Here is an 18,061-nt window from a genome sequence, read left to right as displayed (position 1 = left end):
CCTAATAGGCCTGCAGTTCACCCTAGAAACAGACCACAAGCCACTGTTAGCTCTGTTAGGAACAAAGGCACTGGAATGACCTACCTCCGAGAATCCAGCGCTTTCGCCTCAGGCTCCTCAGGTACTCATATCAAATAGTACATGTCCCAGGGAAAGCATTGATAACGGCAGATGCGTTATCACGCGCACCCATCGTGCGCACACTCACAGAAGATGAAAGGGATCTAGAAGGGGTGGTGAAGGTGTTTGTGGAATCAGTGCAACAGTGCCTACCTGCATCTAAGGCAAAACTACAACAGATTAGAGATGCACAAGCAGGACTCCATATGCGGACGGCTTAGAGAGCTATGCAAAAGGGGGTGGCCCAGACAGGAAGAGCTGCCAGAGCAGCTAAAGCCCTACTGGACGTACCAGGGCGAACTATACTGTGCAGGAGGACTTTTAATGAAAGGTCAGAGGATTGTGATTCCTGAGACTATGCAGGCAGAAATGCTGGCCCGTCTGCATGAAGGTCATATGGGTATATCTAAATGCAAAGCAAGAGCAGAGCAGTCAGTGTGGTGGGTGGGCATAACGAGTCAAATCACTAAAATGGTGGCACAGTGTGTAACATGTATTAAAAGCCAATCACAGCATCCTGAGCCCATGATCCCATCAGCACTGCCCCAGCGCCCCTGGCAAAAGGTGGGGGTGGATATGTTTTACCTGAAAGGCAGCTCATACCTGTTGGACTATTATTCGAGATACATTGACATTGAGAAAACCCCAATTACCACATCTAAGGGGATTATCAATACACTTAAAGCCATGTTCTGCAGGCACGGAGTCCCAGAGGAGCTACGGAGTGACAATGGTCCACAGTTCTCATCAGCAGAGTTCACAGCCTTCGCCAGAGATTATGACTTTTCGCACGTGACTAGTAGCCCTTACTTCAGCCAGAGTAACGGAGAGGCGGAGAGGGCTGTCAAGACGGTAAAATTGTTGTTACTTAAGAATGAGGAGGACCCATACAGGGCAATGTTAGCATATAGAGTCACACCATTGCACCATGGACTGTCACCAAGCGAGCTCCTTAAGGGAAGGCGTCTCCGCTCGCCGCTGCCACAAGCGCCATCCAACCTCAAACCACAGCGGCCTAGAACAAAGGCCTTCGAGAAAAAGGACTATCAGCTGAAATGCACACAGGCTCAGAACTTTGACAGCAGACACCGGGCCACACAAAAGCCCGAGCTGAGGCCTGGACAGTCAGTATGGATATCTCCCTCAAAACAAACAGCTACAGTGATCAGGAAGGCCGACACGCCACGCTCCTATGTGGTCGACACTGGAGCAGAGGAGGTGAGGAGAAACAGGGCTCACCTTCAGGCTCTCCCTGAGCCACAGCTCCAGCCACAGTTGGCCCCACAAGAGCCACCAACCCCACAAAAGGAACACAGAACAGAGTGGGAAGAAACACCAGGTACACCAATCAGAGAGCAGGTAACCCAGACACCGAAAGCAAGAGATGCTCCAAGACAACAGGTAAAGCCACCGGGGTGGCTTAAAGACTATGTCTCGTGAAAGGACAGGACATAACGAAACACATCTTGTGTAATGGAAAAAAAAAGGCAATTACTGTTTGACTGTAAGTTGGCAACACTGTTGTTGTTTTGTGTTGTTGTTGTTGTTGTTTTTTTCTTTCTCAGGGAGAAAAGAGGATGGTAAGAAATTTGTTATGCAATTCTCATACATAATGCCTTTATAGGGTGTTAGGCTGATTCATTATAAATGGTGATGCTTATTTATAAATACATTGCAATGATTGTTCATTCCTTGTTGTACATTGGAGAAGGGGAGATGTAGTGGATGTCCCTTATGGGCATCCGTAGTTGTGTATGTATGTTCGGGGCATGCGCAGTTGGTTCAGCAAAAAGTCTACACCACTGAAGTGGACAGCCGTGTGTGTGTGTCACTGATTTCTACAATAAACACCATTTACTCTTCTTTAGTTTAAACAGTTGTTGAAACAAACAAGTGTGTTTACCTTTTGCAGATAACAATGCTGATCTCTTTTTTGATACATTACAACCCCAGTTCGTTGTGATTACTCACGTATGTCCAACGTTGTCCAGGAAGCAAAATAAATTCACATTCAGTCTGTAGTTGCAACTTGATGCACTTGTTTGTGTATTACAGTTGGTTTGTCCTTGCTGGAATTGTGCCTCTCCAAGGTTTTGCACTACAAATCAGCTTTGTTGATATGAATAACATCTTCTTGCAGGATTTGGTTGTCACAGACCTTAGGTGGTTTATTTGCGGTGGCTCTCTATTTAGCAAAGGCATATGTTTAACTTAACTCTGGTACTTTGGTTGATAACATTGAATCAGTAAACTTTGCCAGCGTAGCGTTCTTTTCTGCTTGTTGTGGATGTAGCCAGCAGCTAGCATGTAGGTATCGACGTGAGCAGAGAAGAAGGACCAGCCGACCGACCAGCAGCACCCATCACTGCTCGTTGAGGACGGTGACTGCTGCTTGCTTTCACCTCAGAGTCTCCAAGACACAAAAAAAAGTCTCCAATATCACCGGGAAGAGTCACTAGATTTGTCGCTAGTAGCTGTTTACAAAAAAATTTGCCAAAGAGGATTGGCAACACTGTCGGCGCCATCCTCGAGTACGTGTTTTGCTTTCAGATGGTATTTTTAAACTTGATGTGCACCGATGATGAAAACGTTTGTTGCTGCAATACCAACAAGTTACTTTAGTTTTAAATACATGAATCCATCCATCCATCTTCTTCCGCTTATCTGAAGTCGGGTAGCGGGGGCAGCAGCCTAAGCAAAGAAGCCTTCTCTCTCTCCAGCTCCTTCGTCCAGCTCTTCCCGGGATTCCGAGGCTTTCACAGGCCAGCTGGGAGATATAGTCTCTCCGCTTTTCCCTGGGTCTTCCTCGTGGTCTCCTACCAGTTGGACGTGCCCTAAACACCTACCCAGGGAGACGTTTGGGGGGCATTCTGACCAGATGCCCGAACCACCTCATTTGGCTCCTCTTGATGTGGAGGAGCAGCGGCTTTACTTTGAGCTCCTCCCAAATGAAAGAGCTTCTCACCCTATCTCTAAGGGAGAGCCCCGCCACAAACTAATTTTGGCCGCTTGTACCCGTGATCTTGTCCTTTCGGTCATAACCCAAAGCTCTTGACCATAGGTGAGGATAGGGACAAAGATCGACCGGTAAATTGAGAGATTTGCCTTCCGGCTCAGCTCCTTTTTCACCACGACGGACCGATGCAGAGTCCGCATTACTGCAGACGTCGCACCAATCTGCCTGTCGATCTCACGATCCACTCTTCCCTCACTCGTAAAAGAAACCCCAAGGTACTTGAAGTCCCCCACTTTTAAAATATTTTTTCTTAATGTGTATTATATACGATATCATGGCACCTTTACCACAACATTTACCAGTAATTCAAGTTTTTAAATACATCTAATTATTTTTGTGCTTCATCATTCATCATCTTATTACTATTCAAATGTATCCAGCCATTCAAAGTAACAAAATATCCTTAATATTCGACGGACTTTCATCCATGTGAGAATCTTTGAAATGGAAATGATAGTCAACAGTAACATCATGTTCATCTTGCTGTGTGCAGATGAATAAACATAATTTCAAAGATGTTGTCTGTATAAACAAGGCACACGCCGTCTAACGTCTTCACATTAAGCCTAGAGAATATAAATTCACCTCCTTCCTGAACATAATGCACTTGAGACCTTGTTTTTCTGCCCCTGGGCTCTTTAATCGCATTGGCATGACTTTCCCCCGGTGACTCGTCGGCCTTGTTTGAAATAAAGCTGCTTTTCTTCTGCGAGCAAAAGACACTTCCTGCATGTTGCAGAATCCTGGGTGTATATGTGCAGACAGAAATAGACAGCCACCCACATATCATTAGGGAGACGGAGAAGAAGCGGGAGAACGACTCAGTGTGACAGAGCAGGAGAAGAAGCTGGCTTGAGCAAAATATGTCGGTCACACTTTGACAGTGTAGCTTTGCAGGGTTTTGAGACATGAGGATTTAGAAAGCTGTGGAAAAAAAATATTTCTGTGTTGAGACCTTGAAAATCAGTTCTTAATTTCCACAGAGAGAAATATAATAGTTACTAATTTTGTGTGGGCTATTTTTTTTGGTTCCTTTTGGATGCTAAGGGGGAAAAAAAACTCCCTTGACGGTTCATTAAGTCTTACTAATAATATTCAATGCAGAAGATAAAAAAAGCAAAATATGAGAAGATAACAAAGCCATTTTTAGCTACACACTGTTGTGAGATTATTGTTTTTATGGTGAGTCTAAATGTTGCATGGAAATAGTTTTTAGTATTTTTCCTCACATAATGGTGCAGTACCCTTCGATAAAAAAATAAATTAAAAACTTCAATAATAAACATGCCAGCGTTTACCATACATAAATTTGGACCACCACACATAAAAATGCATTATTACAAATACCGTATTTTTCGGACTATAAGTCGCAGTTTTTTTCATAGTTTGGCCAGGGGTGCGACTTATACTCAGGAGCGACTTATGTGTGAAAATATTAACACGTTACCGTAAACTATCAAATAATATTATTTAGCTAATTCACGTAAGAGACTAGACGTATAAGATTTCATGGGATTTAGCGATTAGGAGTGACAGATTGTTTGGTAAACGTATAGCATGTTCTATATGTTATAGTTATTTGAATGACTCTTACCATAATATGTTACGTTAACATACCAGGCACGTTCTCAGTTGGTTATTTATGCGTCATACATTTGTATAACTTACACTTGTTCAGCCTGTTGTTCACTATTCTTGATTTATTTTAAATTGCCTTTCAAATGTCTATTCTTGGTGTTGGGTTTTATCAAATACATTTCCCCAAAAAATGCGACTTATACTCCAGTGCGACTTATATATGTTTTTTCCTTCTTTATTATGCATTTTCGGCAGGTGCGACTTATACTCCGGAGCGACTTATACTCCGAAAAATACGGTAATTAATTATTATTACTATTATTTTGGGGTCCACATTTCCAGAAAGCCAAGAACTGGGGAGTGGACTTCATCTTTACTATTATTCCTATTTTGTATATTCTTGAGAACCATCATGCTCCACAGTGGACATTTTATTTTTTTTCTATTTATTTGTCAGCATTATTACATCCGGGGGTAAATGGGCCTGTCTATACAAAGGAGCGCTTTGCTGTTTTTAGGCTGCTTCTGCCTCAAAGCTAGTTAAAGATTGTCTATATAACAGCACTCTAGTGTTTTGAGGAATTTGTTGCAAAAATTTTGTTTTTTTTCTAAGTTCCCGGGCCGGCTTTGGCCATCGGGCCACCAATTGATAGTCCTGCCGTAGACCCATAACTGCAGAGTAAACATAAGGGCCCGTTGCATTGTGAGTTGAGTGGTGGTTGAGAACGGGTGCCTGGCCTACCTGTCGGATGTCACTTTCCTGGTGGGGAAAGACCCTGAACTTGTGAGAGAGGATGAGAAGTAAGGTGTGGTAGGAAATCAAAGTTGCCATGAAGCACAATTTTTGGTTGGCTTCTAAGAGTTTCTGTCAAACCATCCAACAACTCAAAAAGGAAAAATAGTGCCCCCAACACTGACTTCAACTGAGGATATAATCCGGCAGTAGAAGGAATACTTCGTGGCCTTCTCAACTTTACTAACACACCTTCCGTAGAGGAAGCAGAGGCTGAGGATACGAACACTGGCTTGACCCTCGCCATGGCTGAGGTTGCTAAATTAGTTATCATAATCAGAATCAGAAATACTTTATTAATCCCTGAGGAAAATTTAAATTTTCAGCACAATCCCATTCAAGATCAGACAAACATTACAGGGAGACAGAACAGGATCGCTGACGAGTTAAAGTTAGTTAGTTAAAGGAGAAATGCACTTTTTTATTTGTTTTATTTTGCCTATGGTTCACAATCATTATGAGAGATAAGAACACACGTCTTTTTTTAAAACTAGGATTTTAAAGATGATTAAAAAAAAAACCTTGCAAAATTCGGCTGATGGTAGTCATCCTAGTAGCCTTCAAAGGATTTGATTTAAGTTTCCATGGCAGGGCACTTCGGCAACAAATGTGTGTTACTACTTCTGGGAACAAACGCAAGTGTGTTCTAATCATTGCAGACTTGGTTGCAAACAATGAAGATGACTACTTTTGGACAAATGTGGATTCACAACTTTGTCTTTTAGAATCTGAATTTATGGAGGATAAACTACTGCTTCTAAAAGAATGAGACATTGGAGCAGACAGAAGCTGACAGCGTGAGGTGAATGTGAATCGAAGCTGCAAAATGTGGAATTTAAAGCCAAGCTATTTCGACATAAATGGAGTGCTTACCTATAATCATACTTGCCAACCCTCCCGAATTTTCCGGGAGACTCCCGAATTTCAGTGCCTCTCCAAAAAATCTCCCGGGACAACCATTCTCCCGAATTTCTCCCGATTTCCAGTCGGACTTAAGGCACGCCCCCTCCAGGTCCATGCGGACCTGAGTGAGGACAGCCTGTCGTCACGTCCGCTTGGCCGACCAAAAAGTAACCACAGAACACTATACCGTATAGTGTTCTGTGGTTACTTTTTGGTTGGCCAACGGTTTACGTTGTATTGTGCACCCTCACGGCAAGTATGGGAGTCAGTTCTTAAGTATGAAGTAAAGAGACGTAACTTCGTCACCTCGCCTGGTTATTGACTCCAACCAAGAATATTACACTGCCCATACCTACGCTTCTTCAAAGGCTGTGCTACTGGCTGCAAAGCATTGCACTTTCAAATACAACAATGAGTAGAGGAGTGTTATGTGTGTATATGTGTAAATAATTGAACACTGAAATTCAAGTATTTATTTTATTTATATGTATATATATATATATATATATAAAATTTTAAAAAAAAAATACATATATATATATATATATATATATATATATATATATATAATTCACTGTAAGTCAAATATTTATTTCATTTATATATACTGTGTGTGTATATATATATATATATATATATATATATATATATATAAGAAATATTTGAATTTCAGTGAATTCTAGCTATAAATATACTCCTCCCCCCTTAGTCCCCCAAAATCTCCTGAATTTGGAGGTCTCAAGGTTGGCAAGTATGCCTATAATTAACCGGAAAAAACATCCCTGGCCAGCTGCACCAAACAGACAACTGTCTATCGAATGAGTCACATTTTATATTGATCATGCGTGTATCATGACAGACAGCATATGCTGTCTGGCTAGTTGTGTACAAACAAAACATGAAATGTGGGCATGTATTTTACAGATACTGTAATATGATTGTTCATGTTTTTCAGTCAATAAAAATTGGTGTCCTATCGTATTGTGTTGTGCATTCCAAACTCAAACACATTTCGCGTAGTCGTAGAAGCGAGCTTATTAGTTAGCTTTTACGGCTAATACCGAAGCACACTAATGTGTTACTACGATAGAAAGAAAGTTCCTCAGTGTTCGCTCTTACAATAACAATATCGCTACAGTTTTGGTTACTATACAGGTTACAGTACGTAAATGAAGTAGTGATAGAATTGATTGCTCCCATTAGCTGCATTGCTAGCCAAAAAGAAAGATTTGATTTTTACATGTTAGAATGCAAAAAAACCAAGACAACTTTTGTCTTCTTGTCTACCATAATGATTGTGAAGGATAGGCAAAATTACCCCAAAAAAGTGCAGTACACTTTAAAAAACTGTTCAGTGGAAAAGCTTTAGTGGTGTATGAGTTTTGCCCTAAATCCATTAAGGCCCTGGATTTTGTTTGACTGCCTTGGTCGGTACATCTTTTCAACATTGGTTAGAAGTCGGGAACAGTACCTCAGAGTTGGCAAACTGGGGTGGCAGTCCTCCTTTTTAAGAAGGGTGAACGGAGACTGTGTTCCAACTAAAGGGGATCGCACTCTTCAACAAACTCAGCTACAGGACGTGTAATACATTTTTTCTCCTGGCCGTGGAACACTCAACCAGCTCCACACTTTTGCAAGGGTACTGGAGTGTGCATGGAAGTTTTCCCCTCCAGTTCACTTGTGTTTTGTGGATTTTTAAAAGGCAGTTGACCGTGTCCATCACGGTGCTCCGAGAGTACGAAATTTATGGCATGCTCCTAGGTGCTATCCGGTCCTTGTACAGCTGGAGCAGGAGCCTGGTTCCCACTGCCAGCAGTAAGTCGAGCCTGTTCACTGTAAGCATTGGCTTCTGAAATTACTGTCTTTTGTCACCGGTTCTGATTATAATTTTTATTGACACAATTTCTAGGCACAGCCATGGTGTTGAAAAAGTCCAGTTTGTGCTTTCGGAAAGTATTCACAGGGCTTCAACGTTTTGTTATGTTACAGCCTTATTCCAGAATGGAATACATTAATTTTTGCCCTCAAATTTCTACACACAATACTCCATAATGACAATGTGAAAAAATTGTTTAGGGCTTTTTGAAATGTATTAAAAATAAAATCGTAAAATCACATGTACGTACAATAAGTATTCACAGCCTTTGCTCAATAGTTTGTTGATGCACCTTTGGCAGCAATTACAGCCTCAAGTCTTTTTGAATACAATGCCACAAGCATGACACACTTATCTTTGGGCAGTTTCACCCATTAGTCGTTCCAAATTTCTCTTTGCAGCATCTCTCAAGACCCATCAGGTTGAATGGAAAGAGTTGGTGCACAGCCATTTTTAGATCTCTTCAGGGATGTTCAATAAGATTCAAGTCTGAGCTCTGGCTGGGCTCCTCAAGGACATTTACAGAGTTGTCCTGAAGCCACTTACTTTGATGTCTTGGCTGTGTGATTAAAGGGGTACTGAACTTTTTTTTGGAATTTTGCCTATCGTTCACAATCATTATGAAAGACATGACAACAGATGTATTTTTTAATGCATTCTAATTATTAAATAAACGTACATATAAGTCTGCTTACAGCGGAGCCAATGGGATAATAGATAAAACCTTTCAAACCCCAATAAATAACCATTCAAAAACTGCCAACAAAACTCAGTTTACATTTCCTGACTTGAATATTAACCAAGTTTTAGTTATATTGTTATTATAAGCGCTAGCACAGACAAACTATTTCTAGCGGCGTCGTGATCATGAGCTTGTGTGTCATGTTTACATCATCGAGTGGTCAGCTGTTTCCTAGCTTCCCTGCTCCTTGGAAGTTTATTGTAGATCATAGATCATGCTTCTCATCTTGATGGCTGAGGATGTATTCCGACAAAATGGTTCCTTTTGACAGCCAAATTAGACCCGGAGATGGAGAGAGCGACAAAAAAAGACGCATGGTTCCACTCCCTTTTACTTCGCGAGGATCATCTAAATTGGGTAATATGAACATCCTAGCAGTCGGCATCCTAATGACAGCAGACGTTGTACAGTAAGTGATGTTTTGGTATGTTTGTTGGCTCTCATAAAGTCTGCAGTGATGTTGTTAATAACAAAAATCAAACATCGAGATGCGTTTCTGAAATGTTTTTGCCGTGTATGCTTAAAATTAGCAAAATACATAAATATTAAACGTCATTATTTGTTTGGATGTTTTTAAGGGCTTTATTGGCAGAATAGAGCAGCTCCCGTAGGCTCCATTGTAAGCAGATTTTTGATCGCATGTATTTAATATTTAGAATGCATTAAAAAATACATTCGTTGTCATGTCTTTCATAATGATTGTGAACAATAGGCAAAAATCTAAAAAAAAGTGCAGTTCCCCTTTAAGATTAACTGTCGCCCGGGTCTGAGTTCAAGAGCCCTCTGGAGCAGGTTTTCATCCAGGATGTCTCTGTACATTGCTGCATTCATCGTTCCCTCTATTCTGACTTGTCTCCCAGTTCCTGCCACGGAAAAACATACCCACAGCATGATGCTGCCACCACCATGCTTCACTGTAGGGATGGTATTGGCCTGGTGATGAGCGGTCCCTGGTTTTCTCCATACCATACCATACCATACCATACCATACCATACCAACTTTATTTATAAAGCCCTTTAAAAACAACCACAGTTGAAAATTATGCCTGGTATTTACGCCAAAGAGTTCAATCTTTGTCTCATCAAACCAGAGACTTTTGTTTCTCATGGTCTGAGAGTTTTCCAGGTGCATTTTGGCAAACTTTTATGAAGGAATGGCTTCTGTCTGCCCACTCTACCATACAGGCCTATTAAGTGGATTGCTGCAGGGATGGTTATCCTTCTGTAAGATTATCCTCTCTCCACACAGGAATGTTGTAGCTCTGACATATTGACCATCAGGTTTTTGGTCACCTTCCTGACTTGGGCCCTTCCCCCCCAATCGCTCAGTTTAGACGCCCGGCCAGCTCTAGGAACAGCCCTGGTGGTTTCAAACGTCTTCCTTTCCACTTCACGGAAGCAGATATTTTTTTGTACCATTCCCCAGATTTGTATCTTAGACAATTCCTTTGACTTCATGATTGGTTTGTGCTATGCCATGCACTTTCAAATGCGGGACCTTACATATAGACAGGTGAAGCTGTAGGAACAGTTGAAACAGGATGCCCCTGAGCTCACTTTTGAGCTTCATGGCAAAAGCTGTGAATACTTATGTGCATGTGATTTCTTAGTTTATTTTTTCAATAAATTTACAAAAAATCCTTTAAAAAAAAAAGTTCACATTATTATGTGGTATTGTGTGTATAATTTTAAGGCAAAATTAATGCATTCCATTTTGGAAGGCTGCAACATAACCAAATCTGGGAAAAGCAAAGCGCTGTAAAAACTTTCCGGATGCACTGTAAATCTGATGTCATACTTTTCAGCCGGAAAATGGTGTATTGCTTCTTTTGGGTAGGGAGCAAAGTCTTATCCGAGATGAAGAAGCTTAAGTATCTCAAGATCTGGTTCGCAAGGGAAAATGGGAGCAAAGCTCTCAATTTAATGGTCGATATACGTTCAAACACTCACCTATGGTCATGAGCTTTGAGTAGTGACAGAAATCATAAGATTGCAGGTACAAGCGACCAAAATGAGTCTCTTTTGTGTGGGGGCTGGACTCAATTTATAAGGCAGGGCGATTAGCTTGGTCGTCCAGGAGGAGTTCAGAGTCCTTCGTATCTATAAAAGACAGTTGAGATGGTTCGAGCGTCTAGTCCGGATGCCTCTTGGACGCCTCCCTGGTGAGATGTTTCCAGCTGGAAAAAGGCCACGGCCTGGCACATATTGGACAGATAATGTCGTTCAGCTGGGAACGGCTTGGTGTTCCTTTAGTGGAAATAGATGTGGTGGCTGGACACCGGAAGGTCTGGGCTTTTTTTGGTTGTATTAGATACTTTTGGTCACTCTAACATGAAAGCAGTTATCGCTGTTCTCAAAGAGAAGCGGGTGCCACTGTGGGCACTCCCTCCAGAACATACACAAAAAATTGAATTAAATAAAAAGCGCTACAGCGATGTTTGTTTGCTATTAGTGTTTATTCCTCACTGTTTTGGACAATGTCCATGAAAACTTCATATGTCATGGCCAATTAAGTAGATAATTACTTAAACTTGCGCCCATCTAGCATCTTATAATGAGGGCTGGTATTCTTTACCTTATGCATACATAATTACAGTACATGCTAAACAGTAATGCTATAAAGAATTAATCATATTAGAGACGCAGTAATCTTTTAAAAGCAATCTTCATCTTTTATAAAATGGCACATAAAATATATTTTTGTTTCATAATTGTTAGGGATTGATTGATTGAAAATGTTATTAGTAGATTGCACAGTACAGTACATATTCCGTACAATTTACCACTAAATGGTAACACCCGAATAAGTTTTTCAACTTGTTTAAGTCGGGGTCCATGTTAATCAATTCATGGTAAGGGGGGTACAGGGGTGTAACGATTTGTTTTAACGATTAGATTCGATTTCCTATTTGCAGTTTCTGATACGATTCAAGGAAGATCTCATTTTATTAGAACGATACGATCTGATACACTTCAGTAAATTGAAATTGTTCAGTAACGTTTTAGCAAAAATAAAGCAGTATCACTGTAAAATAAACACTGGATACTGGACACTGCAGGTGAAGTTTCCTATATCCCTGTTATCGGCCAATGCATTCACATTTATTCGAATAAAGTGTAACCAACACTTTAGGTAGAATTAACAAGAGGAAACATTTTCTGCTCACATTTTCAACATTAAAGCGCTTTCAATAAAGGTACAGTAGCCAACCCTTTAACAGTAGATTTACCTGCTCAATAAAGTTCCCCAACCTGGCTATACAGTATCTCTTCTCCACTCTGGCGTCGCTGATGACGAACATCGTCCCAGCTGTGCGGAGGTATGTATGCCTTCTCATTTCTGTTGAAGGTGTTGGCTCCTCAATTACTAATTTCCATAGCCTCCTTCATCCATCTCTTCTTTTCATTTATTTCTGATGAAATGACTTCTCTTTGCATTCCCCAAGTCGGTGCGTCGCCGTACCTTGCAATGCTGTCACTTCCATTGCCGTGTCTTTTGTGGCTTAAAGTTGTGTTGTGGCTTCATCATTGTGTTGTACATTGTGTTGTCCATCGCCGATTGTATTGTACCATATGTCCCGACAAGAAATCTGCGTTCAAAGAACTCCGGCTTATTAGTGATTCCCAGAGCCAAAAAAAAGTCTGCGGGCTATAGAGCGTTTTCTATTCGGGCTCCAGTACTCTGGAATGCCCTCCCGGTAACAGTTAGAGATGCTACCTCAGTAGAAGCATTTAAGTCCCATCTTAAAACTCATTTGTATAATCTAGCCTTTAAATAGACCCCCCCTTTTTTAGACCAGTTGATCTGCCGTTTCTTTTCTTCTCTCCTCTTCTCTCCTGTCCCTTGCGAGGGGGAGTTGCATAGGTCCGGTGGCCATGGATGAAGTGCTGGCTGTCCAGAGCCGGGACCCCGGGTGGACCACTAGCCTGTGCATCGGTTGGGGACATCTCTGCGCTGCTGACCCGTCTCCGCTCGGGATGGTTTCCTGTTGGCCCCGCTGTGGACTGGACTCCCGCTGATGTGTTGGATCCACTGTGGACTGGACTTTCACAATGTTATGTCAGACCCACTCGACATCCGTTGCTTTCGGTCTCCCCTAGAGGGGGGGGGGGTTACCCACATATGCGGTCCTCTCCAAGGTTTCTCATAGTCATTCACCGACGTCCCACTGGGGTGAGTTTTTCCTTGCCCGTATGTGGGCTCTGTACCGAGGATGTCGTTGTGGCTTGTACAGCCCTTTGAGACACTTGTGATTTAGGGCTATATAAATAAACATTGATTGAATGATTGATTGATTGATGTTGTGTCCTTTGTATTTCTCGTGGCTTTTGCAAGTTATGATATTGTGGAGGAGGAGAAACAGTCGGAGATACACTCTAAGAAACTTTCTTAAAGGTTAATTGCACTTTTTCTGGAATTTTGCCTATCGTTCATATTCATTATGAAAGACATGATGACTAATGGATTTAAAAAAAAAAAAAAAAAGTATATAAAATAAACATAAATAAAAGTCTGCTAACAGCGGAACCAATGGGAGCTCTACTATTCCGCCCATAAAATCCCATAATTAACCTTTCAAAAACTGCCAACAATACTCCATTTACATTTCATGACTTGAATATTAACAACGTATTAGTCACTCTCCCCTGGAAAGTAGATAGCTGAGAATATAGTCCGACAAATTGGGACTCTTTGACCGCCATATAGGACCTGGAATTGGCGAGAACGACACGAAAAGTGCTTCCCCCTGCACCCCACCCTGTTTCTTTGCAAGAATGATGAGACATTTTTCATCTAAATGGGAATATATGAACATCCCAGCAGTCGGTATCCTAATTACAGCAGACATTGTACAGTAAGTGATGTTTTTTTTATGTTTGTTGGCTCTCATAAAGTCTGCAGTGAGTAATAATCAGAGATGGAGAAGAAGAAAAAAGCAAACATCGTGATGCGTTTTTTAAATCAATGTGCTGTGTATGCTTAAAATTGTCAAAATATGTAAATATTAAATGTTATTATAAATGTGCCTGTCACTACAGTACATATATACTTACATCATGTATATAAAACCCTAATGGAGGTGTTTGGATTATTTTTAGGAGCTCTTTAGGCAGAATTGAACGGCTGCCATAGACTCCATTGTAAGCGGAATTTTGATCCCATTTATTTAACATTTAGAATGCATTAAGAAAAAAAAAATACATCCGTCGTCATGTCTTTCATAAAGAATATGAACGATAGGCAAAAAAAAAAAAAAAAAAGGGAATTCCCCTTTAACAAACTCAGGGAGTCAACACACAAATTATACAAGAGCTGCTGTTCGCCACAACTCTATAAAAATGGGACCCATTACCTCCCTACTTGGCACTCAGCATCAAGGGTTGGAATTTGGGGTTAAATCACCAAAAATGATTTGCGGGCGCAGCCACCGCTGCTGCTCACTGCTCCCCTCACCTTCCAGGGGGTGATCAAGGGTGATGGGTAGAGAATAATTTCGCCACACATAGTGTGTGTGTGACAATCATGGGTACTTTAACTTTTTAACTCTGCCGCTCTCGCACAAGTCAAACATAACAGCGTCACCTATTACAGGCCACACACACACACACACACACACACACACACACACACACACACACACACACACACACACACACACACACACACACACACACACACACACACACACACACACACACAAACACACACACACACACACACACATCACAGATAATACACCATTGTCTTGTGGAGTTTAGTTTTGTTATGACTTTTTTTCGACCACCATAGGTATCCGCCATTTTTGTTTTGATGACGCCACAGACAGTCAAATTTACTTAACGTTAAAAGTGCTAAAGTTATTTCCAATATTTTCCTTTTTCTAGTATTGATAAAGTCGATCAATTCCCTTTAAAACGATCTTGGATGGATATTGATACCCGTCTTTTGAAAGGGCAAACCTGCCGAGCACAGATCGATATACTTCAAATTTAGGAATATAAATCGATCTATCGATGTATCGATCAATCATTAAACCCCTAATAGCTGTACTAACACATAATGTTTTAAATTGGAGTCTTAACCTGCTGTTGAGAATTTCGGACAAAATTCTAGTTTTTAGCCACTAAACATTCCACTTTGCTCAAATGTTGAGCCATTTCCAAAAATGACTTTGTTTTAGGCAAGAGACGTATTGATTTTGAGCAAATAAGATTACTGGCCTTAAAGTTGTGATCCAGCTTCATAAATAGTTTTTCAGCCTTGGCAAAGATTTGAAGTCACATATTGCTCAACAGTGGCTCTGCTATCTTCACATTCTGTGCAACAACTCACCATGATTCATTGTGTGGGTTGTCTACCTCTTGGCTCCTCAGCTACTGACTACAAACGCTAGTGTTTGGATTTTAAGGTCGGACCTGGCATTAGAATTTGCTTGTTGTCGGCACAGAGCCAACGGACGCATTTGTCTTCTGTTTGTCAAATGGTTGCCATTTCCCGAATAATTATACTCATTAATCGATGTATGTCTCTGTGTTTCCGTCCTCCCCTTTGCTCCTTTTGACCTTCTACTTTCAGGAAGCTGCTTAATGTGAAGATCATCGATGATGAGGAGTATGAGAAGAACAAGACTTTCAACATTATTTTGGAGGAGCCCATTCTGCTGGAAGTGGGACAAAGACATGGTTAGCGGGGTTGGGTATCGTTTACATATTCTCCAAAACCAGCACTAAATTAGTACTTTTGAAACGGGATGTATTGCCTAAATCCACTCAAAAAAGTGAAAAATTGAGGTAACATAATAATCCATAACGTTGCTCAGAAGCAAACAATCAGCTGACAGGTCTCTAGTCGCCGACTGACATCATTTGATCGCGCCAAGTTTGATTTGAATCAAAACACACCTTGCTTAAATGCACATCCACCGAACATGCAAATTTATTGTAATGGTTTAGATTATATATTTGATATGATATATCAAGGGTAGGGAACCTATGGCTCTCGAGCCAGATGTGGTTCTTTTGATGACTGCATCTGGCTCTCAGATAAATCATAGCTGACATTGCTTCTTAACACAATAAGTAATGACAAATTCCGCTGGTAATCCCAGTGTTCAAAATAACGTTCAAAATATAAAACATTGTCCTGCATTTTAATCCATCCATCCGTTTCTACCGCACCTGTTCAAGAAGTCACATTAATGGTAAGAAGTATTTTATTTATTATTGGTTAGCTTCAGAATAACAATGTTATTAAAAAGAATAAGCGACTTATTATACTCTAAAAATGTTGGTCTTACTTAAAAACGCGCGCATTTAGTTGTATTCAGTGTTAAAAAATATTGCATGGCTTTTACGGAAATACATTTTAAAATATTTGGCTTTCATGGCTCTCTCAGCCAAAAAGGTTCTCGACCCCTGTGATATATCATGTGAAAGGTCTGTGCTCTGCACATGAATGCCATACATAAATATTATTTCCAGCTAAGTGTCATTGGAATGAACAGAAACACAGTGATGGTCTTGACAACATGATGACATAACAACAGCATTGCAACTTGCACTGCAAACATAGTTGACTTGTTTAAGACCTAAAAAGCAGGTGCTGATCAAATACTTTCCTGCTGTGAGATGTTACATGATTTTGGTGTTGTACAACCTCTAGTGCTTACAAAAATGGTAATAAAAATAAAGATCAAAATATAGCACTGATAAGAATGCAGATGAATACGGGAAAGTAAAGTACAAAATAAAACAAAATACTGTCATTTCTGTACTGTACCTACTAAGTTTCTTAGTCTGGTTACTACCGTTTACATCAGCACCGGTGCCATGATGCTACAGAGTTTCCATTTCCTAACAAATTTTCTTTTTTCCCTGGGATCCTTTCAACTTCACATTTCCATTCCAATGTTTATTCTGTTATGTCCACTTTAAGACTTTTGTGGCCACAAGTTAGACAAGGTGATAATTTGATCCTCTATCTAACACGGCTTCTGTTGACCCAGCAGTGCAAATAAGACCACTGATTGATTACTATTCCATCATCTTTGTTCATTTTGATTACAATTTTTCCAATCTTGTTCTGGACACCCAGCTGACGTTTGTCCTCTCGTGCAGGAGACACCAATGATAACAAGACACCGATTGGTCCAGAGGACGTGGCAAAGATGGGCTGCCCATGCCTGGGGGAGCATACCAGCCTAGAGGTGGTCATTGAGGAGTCTTACGAGTTTAAGGTAATTCCTCAAACACTACTTTTACTGAATGAAACTTCCCGCTCTAAGGCAACGCCCTGCCTTGGTTGATTGATAAGTAACTCTAACAAAAATTAAGTGAATTAAAAATGACATTCACAGGATTCCAAATGACCACAGGGTGGTGGTGGTTACTCGATAAAAATATAAACACAGCTCATCCATCCATTCTTTTTTTCCAGGCTGCTTTTTCTGTGCAGAGCCACAGAGGGAGTGGAGCTTTCAGGGTTTTCATACTTGAATGGAATGATTTTCTATATTAAAAAAAAAAGGCTTCGATATATTTAGTTTGCATTGTGGTTCAAGATACCAATTACATTTCACAGGACTTTTTTGGAGTCCATTCAAGTAATAATGATAATCTGTGATGAGTGAATTTGCAAGAACTAAAAACTTGTAGTATCCTTGGGCATTGGAAGCTCTTAAAGAGTAGCAGTATAGAATAGATTATTATAGAATATGTATGCACTTCATGGACAACGGCAGAGGACAATACAAGACCTACAAAGATTAGAGGGGTAAATGGCCTCGGTCTCCATTACTTAGAGTGCTCTGTTAAGTCTGATTGCATTTGTTACTTCACAGATGATGGAAATCAGAAGTGAAAAGGTGAGTTCGGCTGACCATTGAACTGCACGGACTGAGAGTGAAACACAGTTAGAATATAGATGAATGGCGACAATCCTTCATCCATCCATCCATTCTCCACCGCTTATTCCCTTCAAAGCTCTTCAAAAGTTCTTGACTCTGGAGACTGAACATGGGAATGTTCAGTAAA

At 40.7% G+C, this 18,061-nt stretch overlaps 1 protein-coding gene across 1 annotated transcript in view; it reads left to right on the top strand.

Annotated features, from left to right (window-relative positions):
- The window catches only part of slc8a4a (solute carrier family 8 member 4a), a 114,443-nt gene that overhangs the window by 62,471 nt on the left and 33,911 nt on the right, over nucleotides 1-18,061 (top strand). Inside the window, exons 5-6 of the mRNA XM_062048148.1 lie at nucleotides 15,606-15,712; nucleotides 17,147-17,265. Of these exons, the coding sequence (XP_061904132.1) occupies nucleotides 15,606-15,712; nucleotides 17,147-17,265 (226 nt within the window). The remainder of the gene's footprint in view (nucleotides 1-15,605; nucleotides 15,713-17,146; nucleotides 17,266-18,061) is intronic.

This window comes from Entelurus aequoreus, linkage group LG05, assembly GCF_033978785.1.
Source record: "Entelurus aequoreus isolate RoL-2023_Sb linkage group LG05, RoL_Eaeq_v1.1, whole genome shotgun sequence".
NCBI classification, from domain to species: domain Eukaryota; kingdom Metazoa; phylum Chordata; class Actinopteri; order Syngnathiformes; family Syngnathidae; genus Entelurus; species Entelurus aequoreus.
Note: the sequence above shows the minus strand (reverse complement) of the source record. Positions and strands in the feature narration are given on the sequence as shown.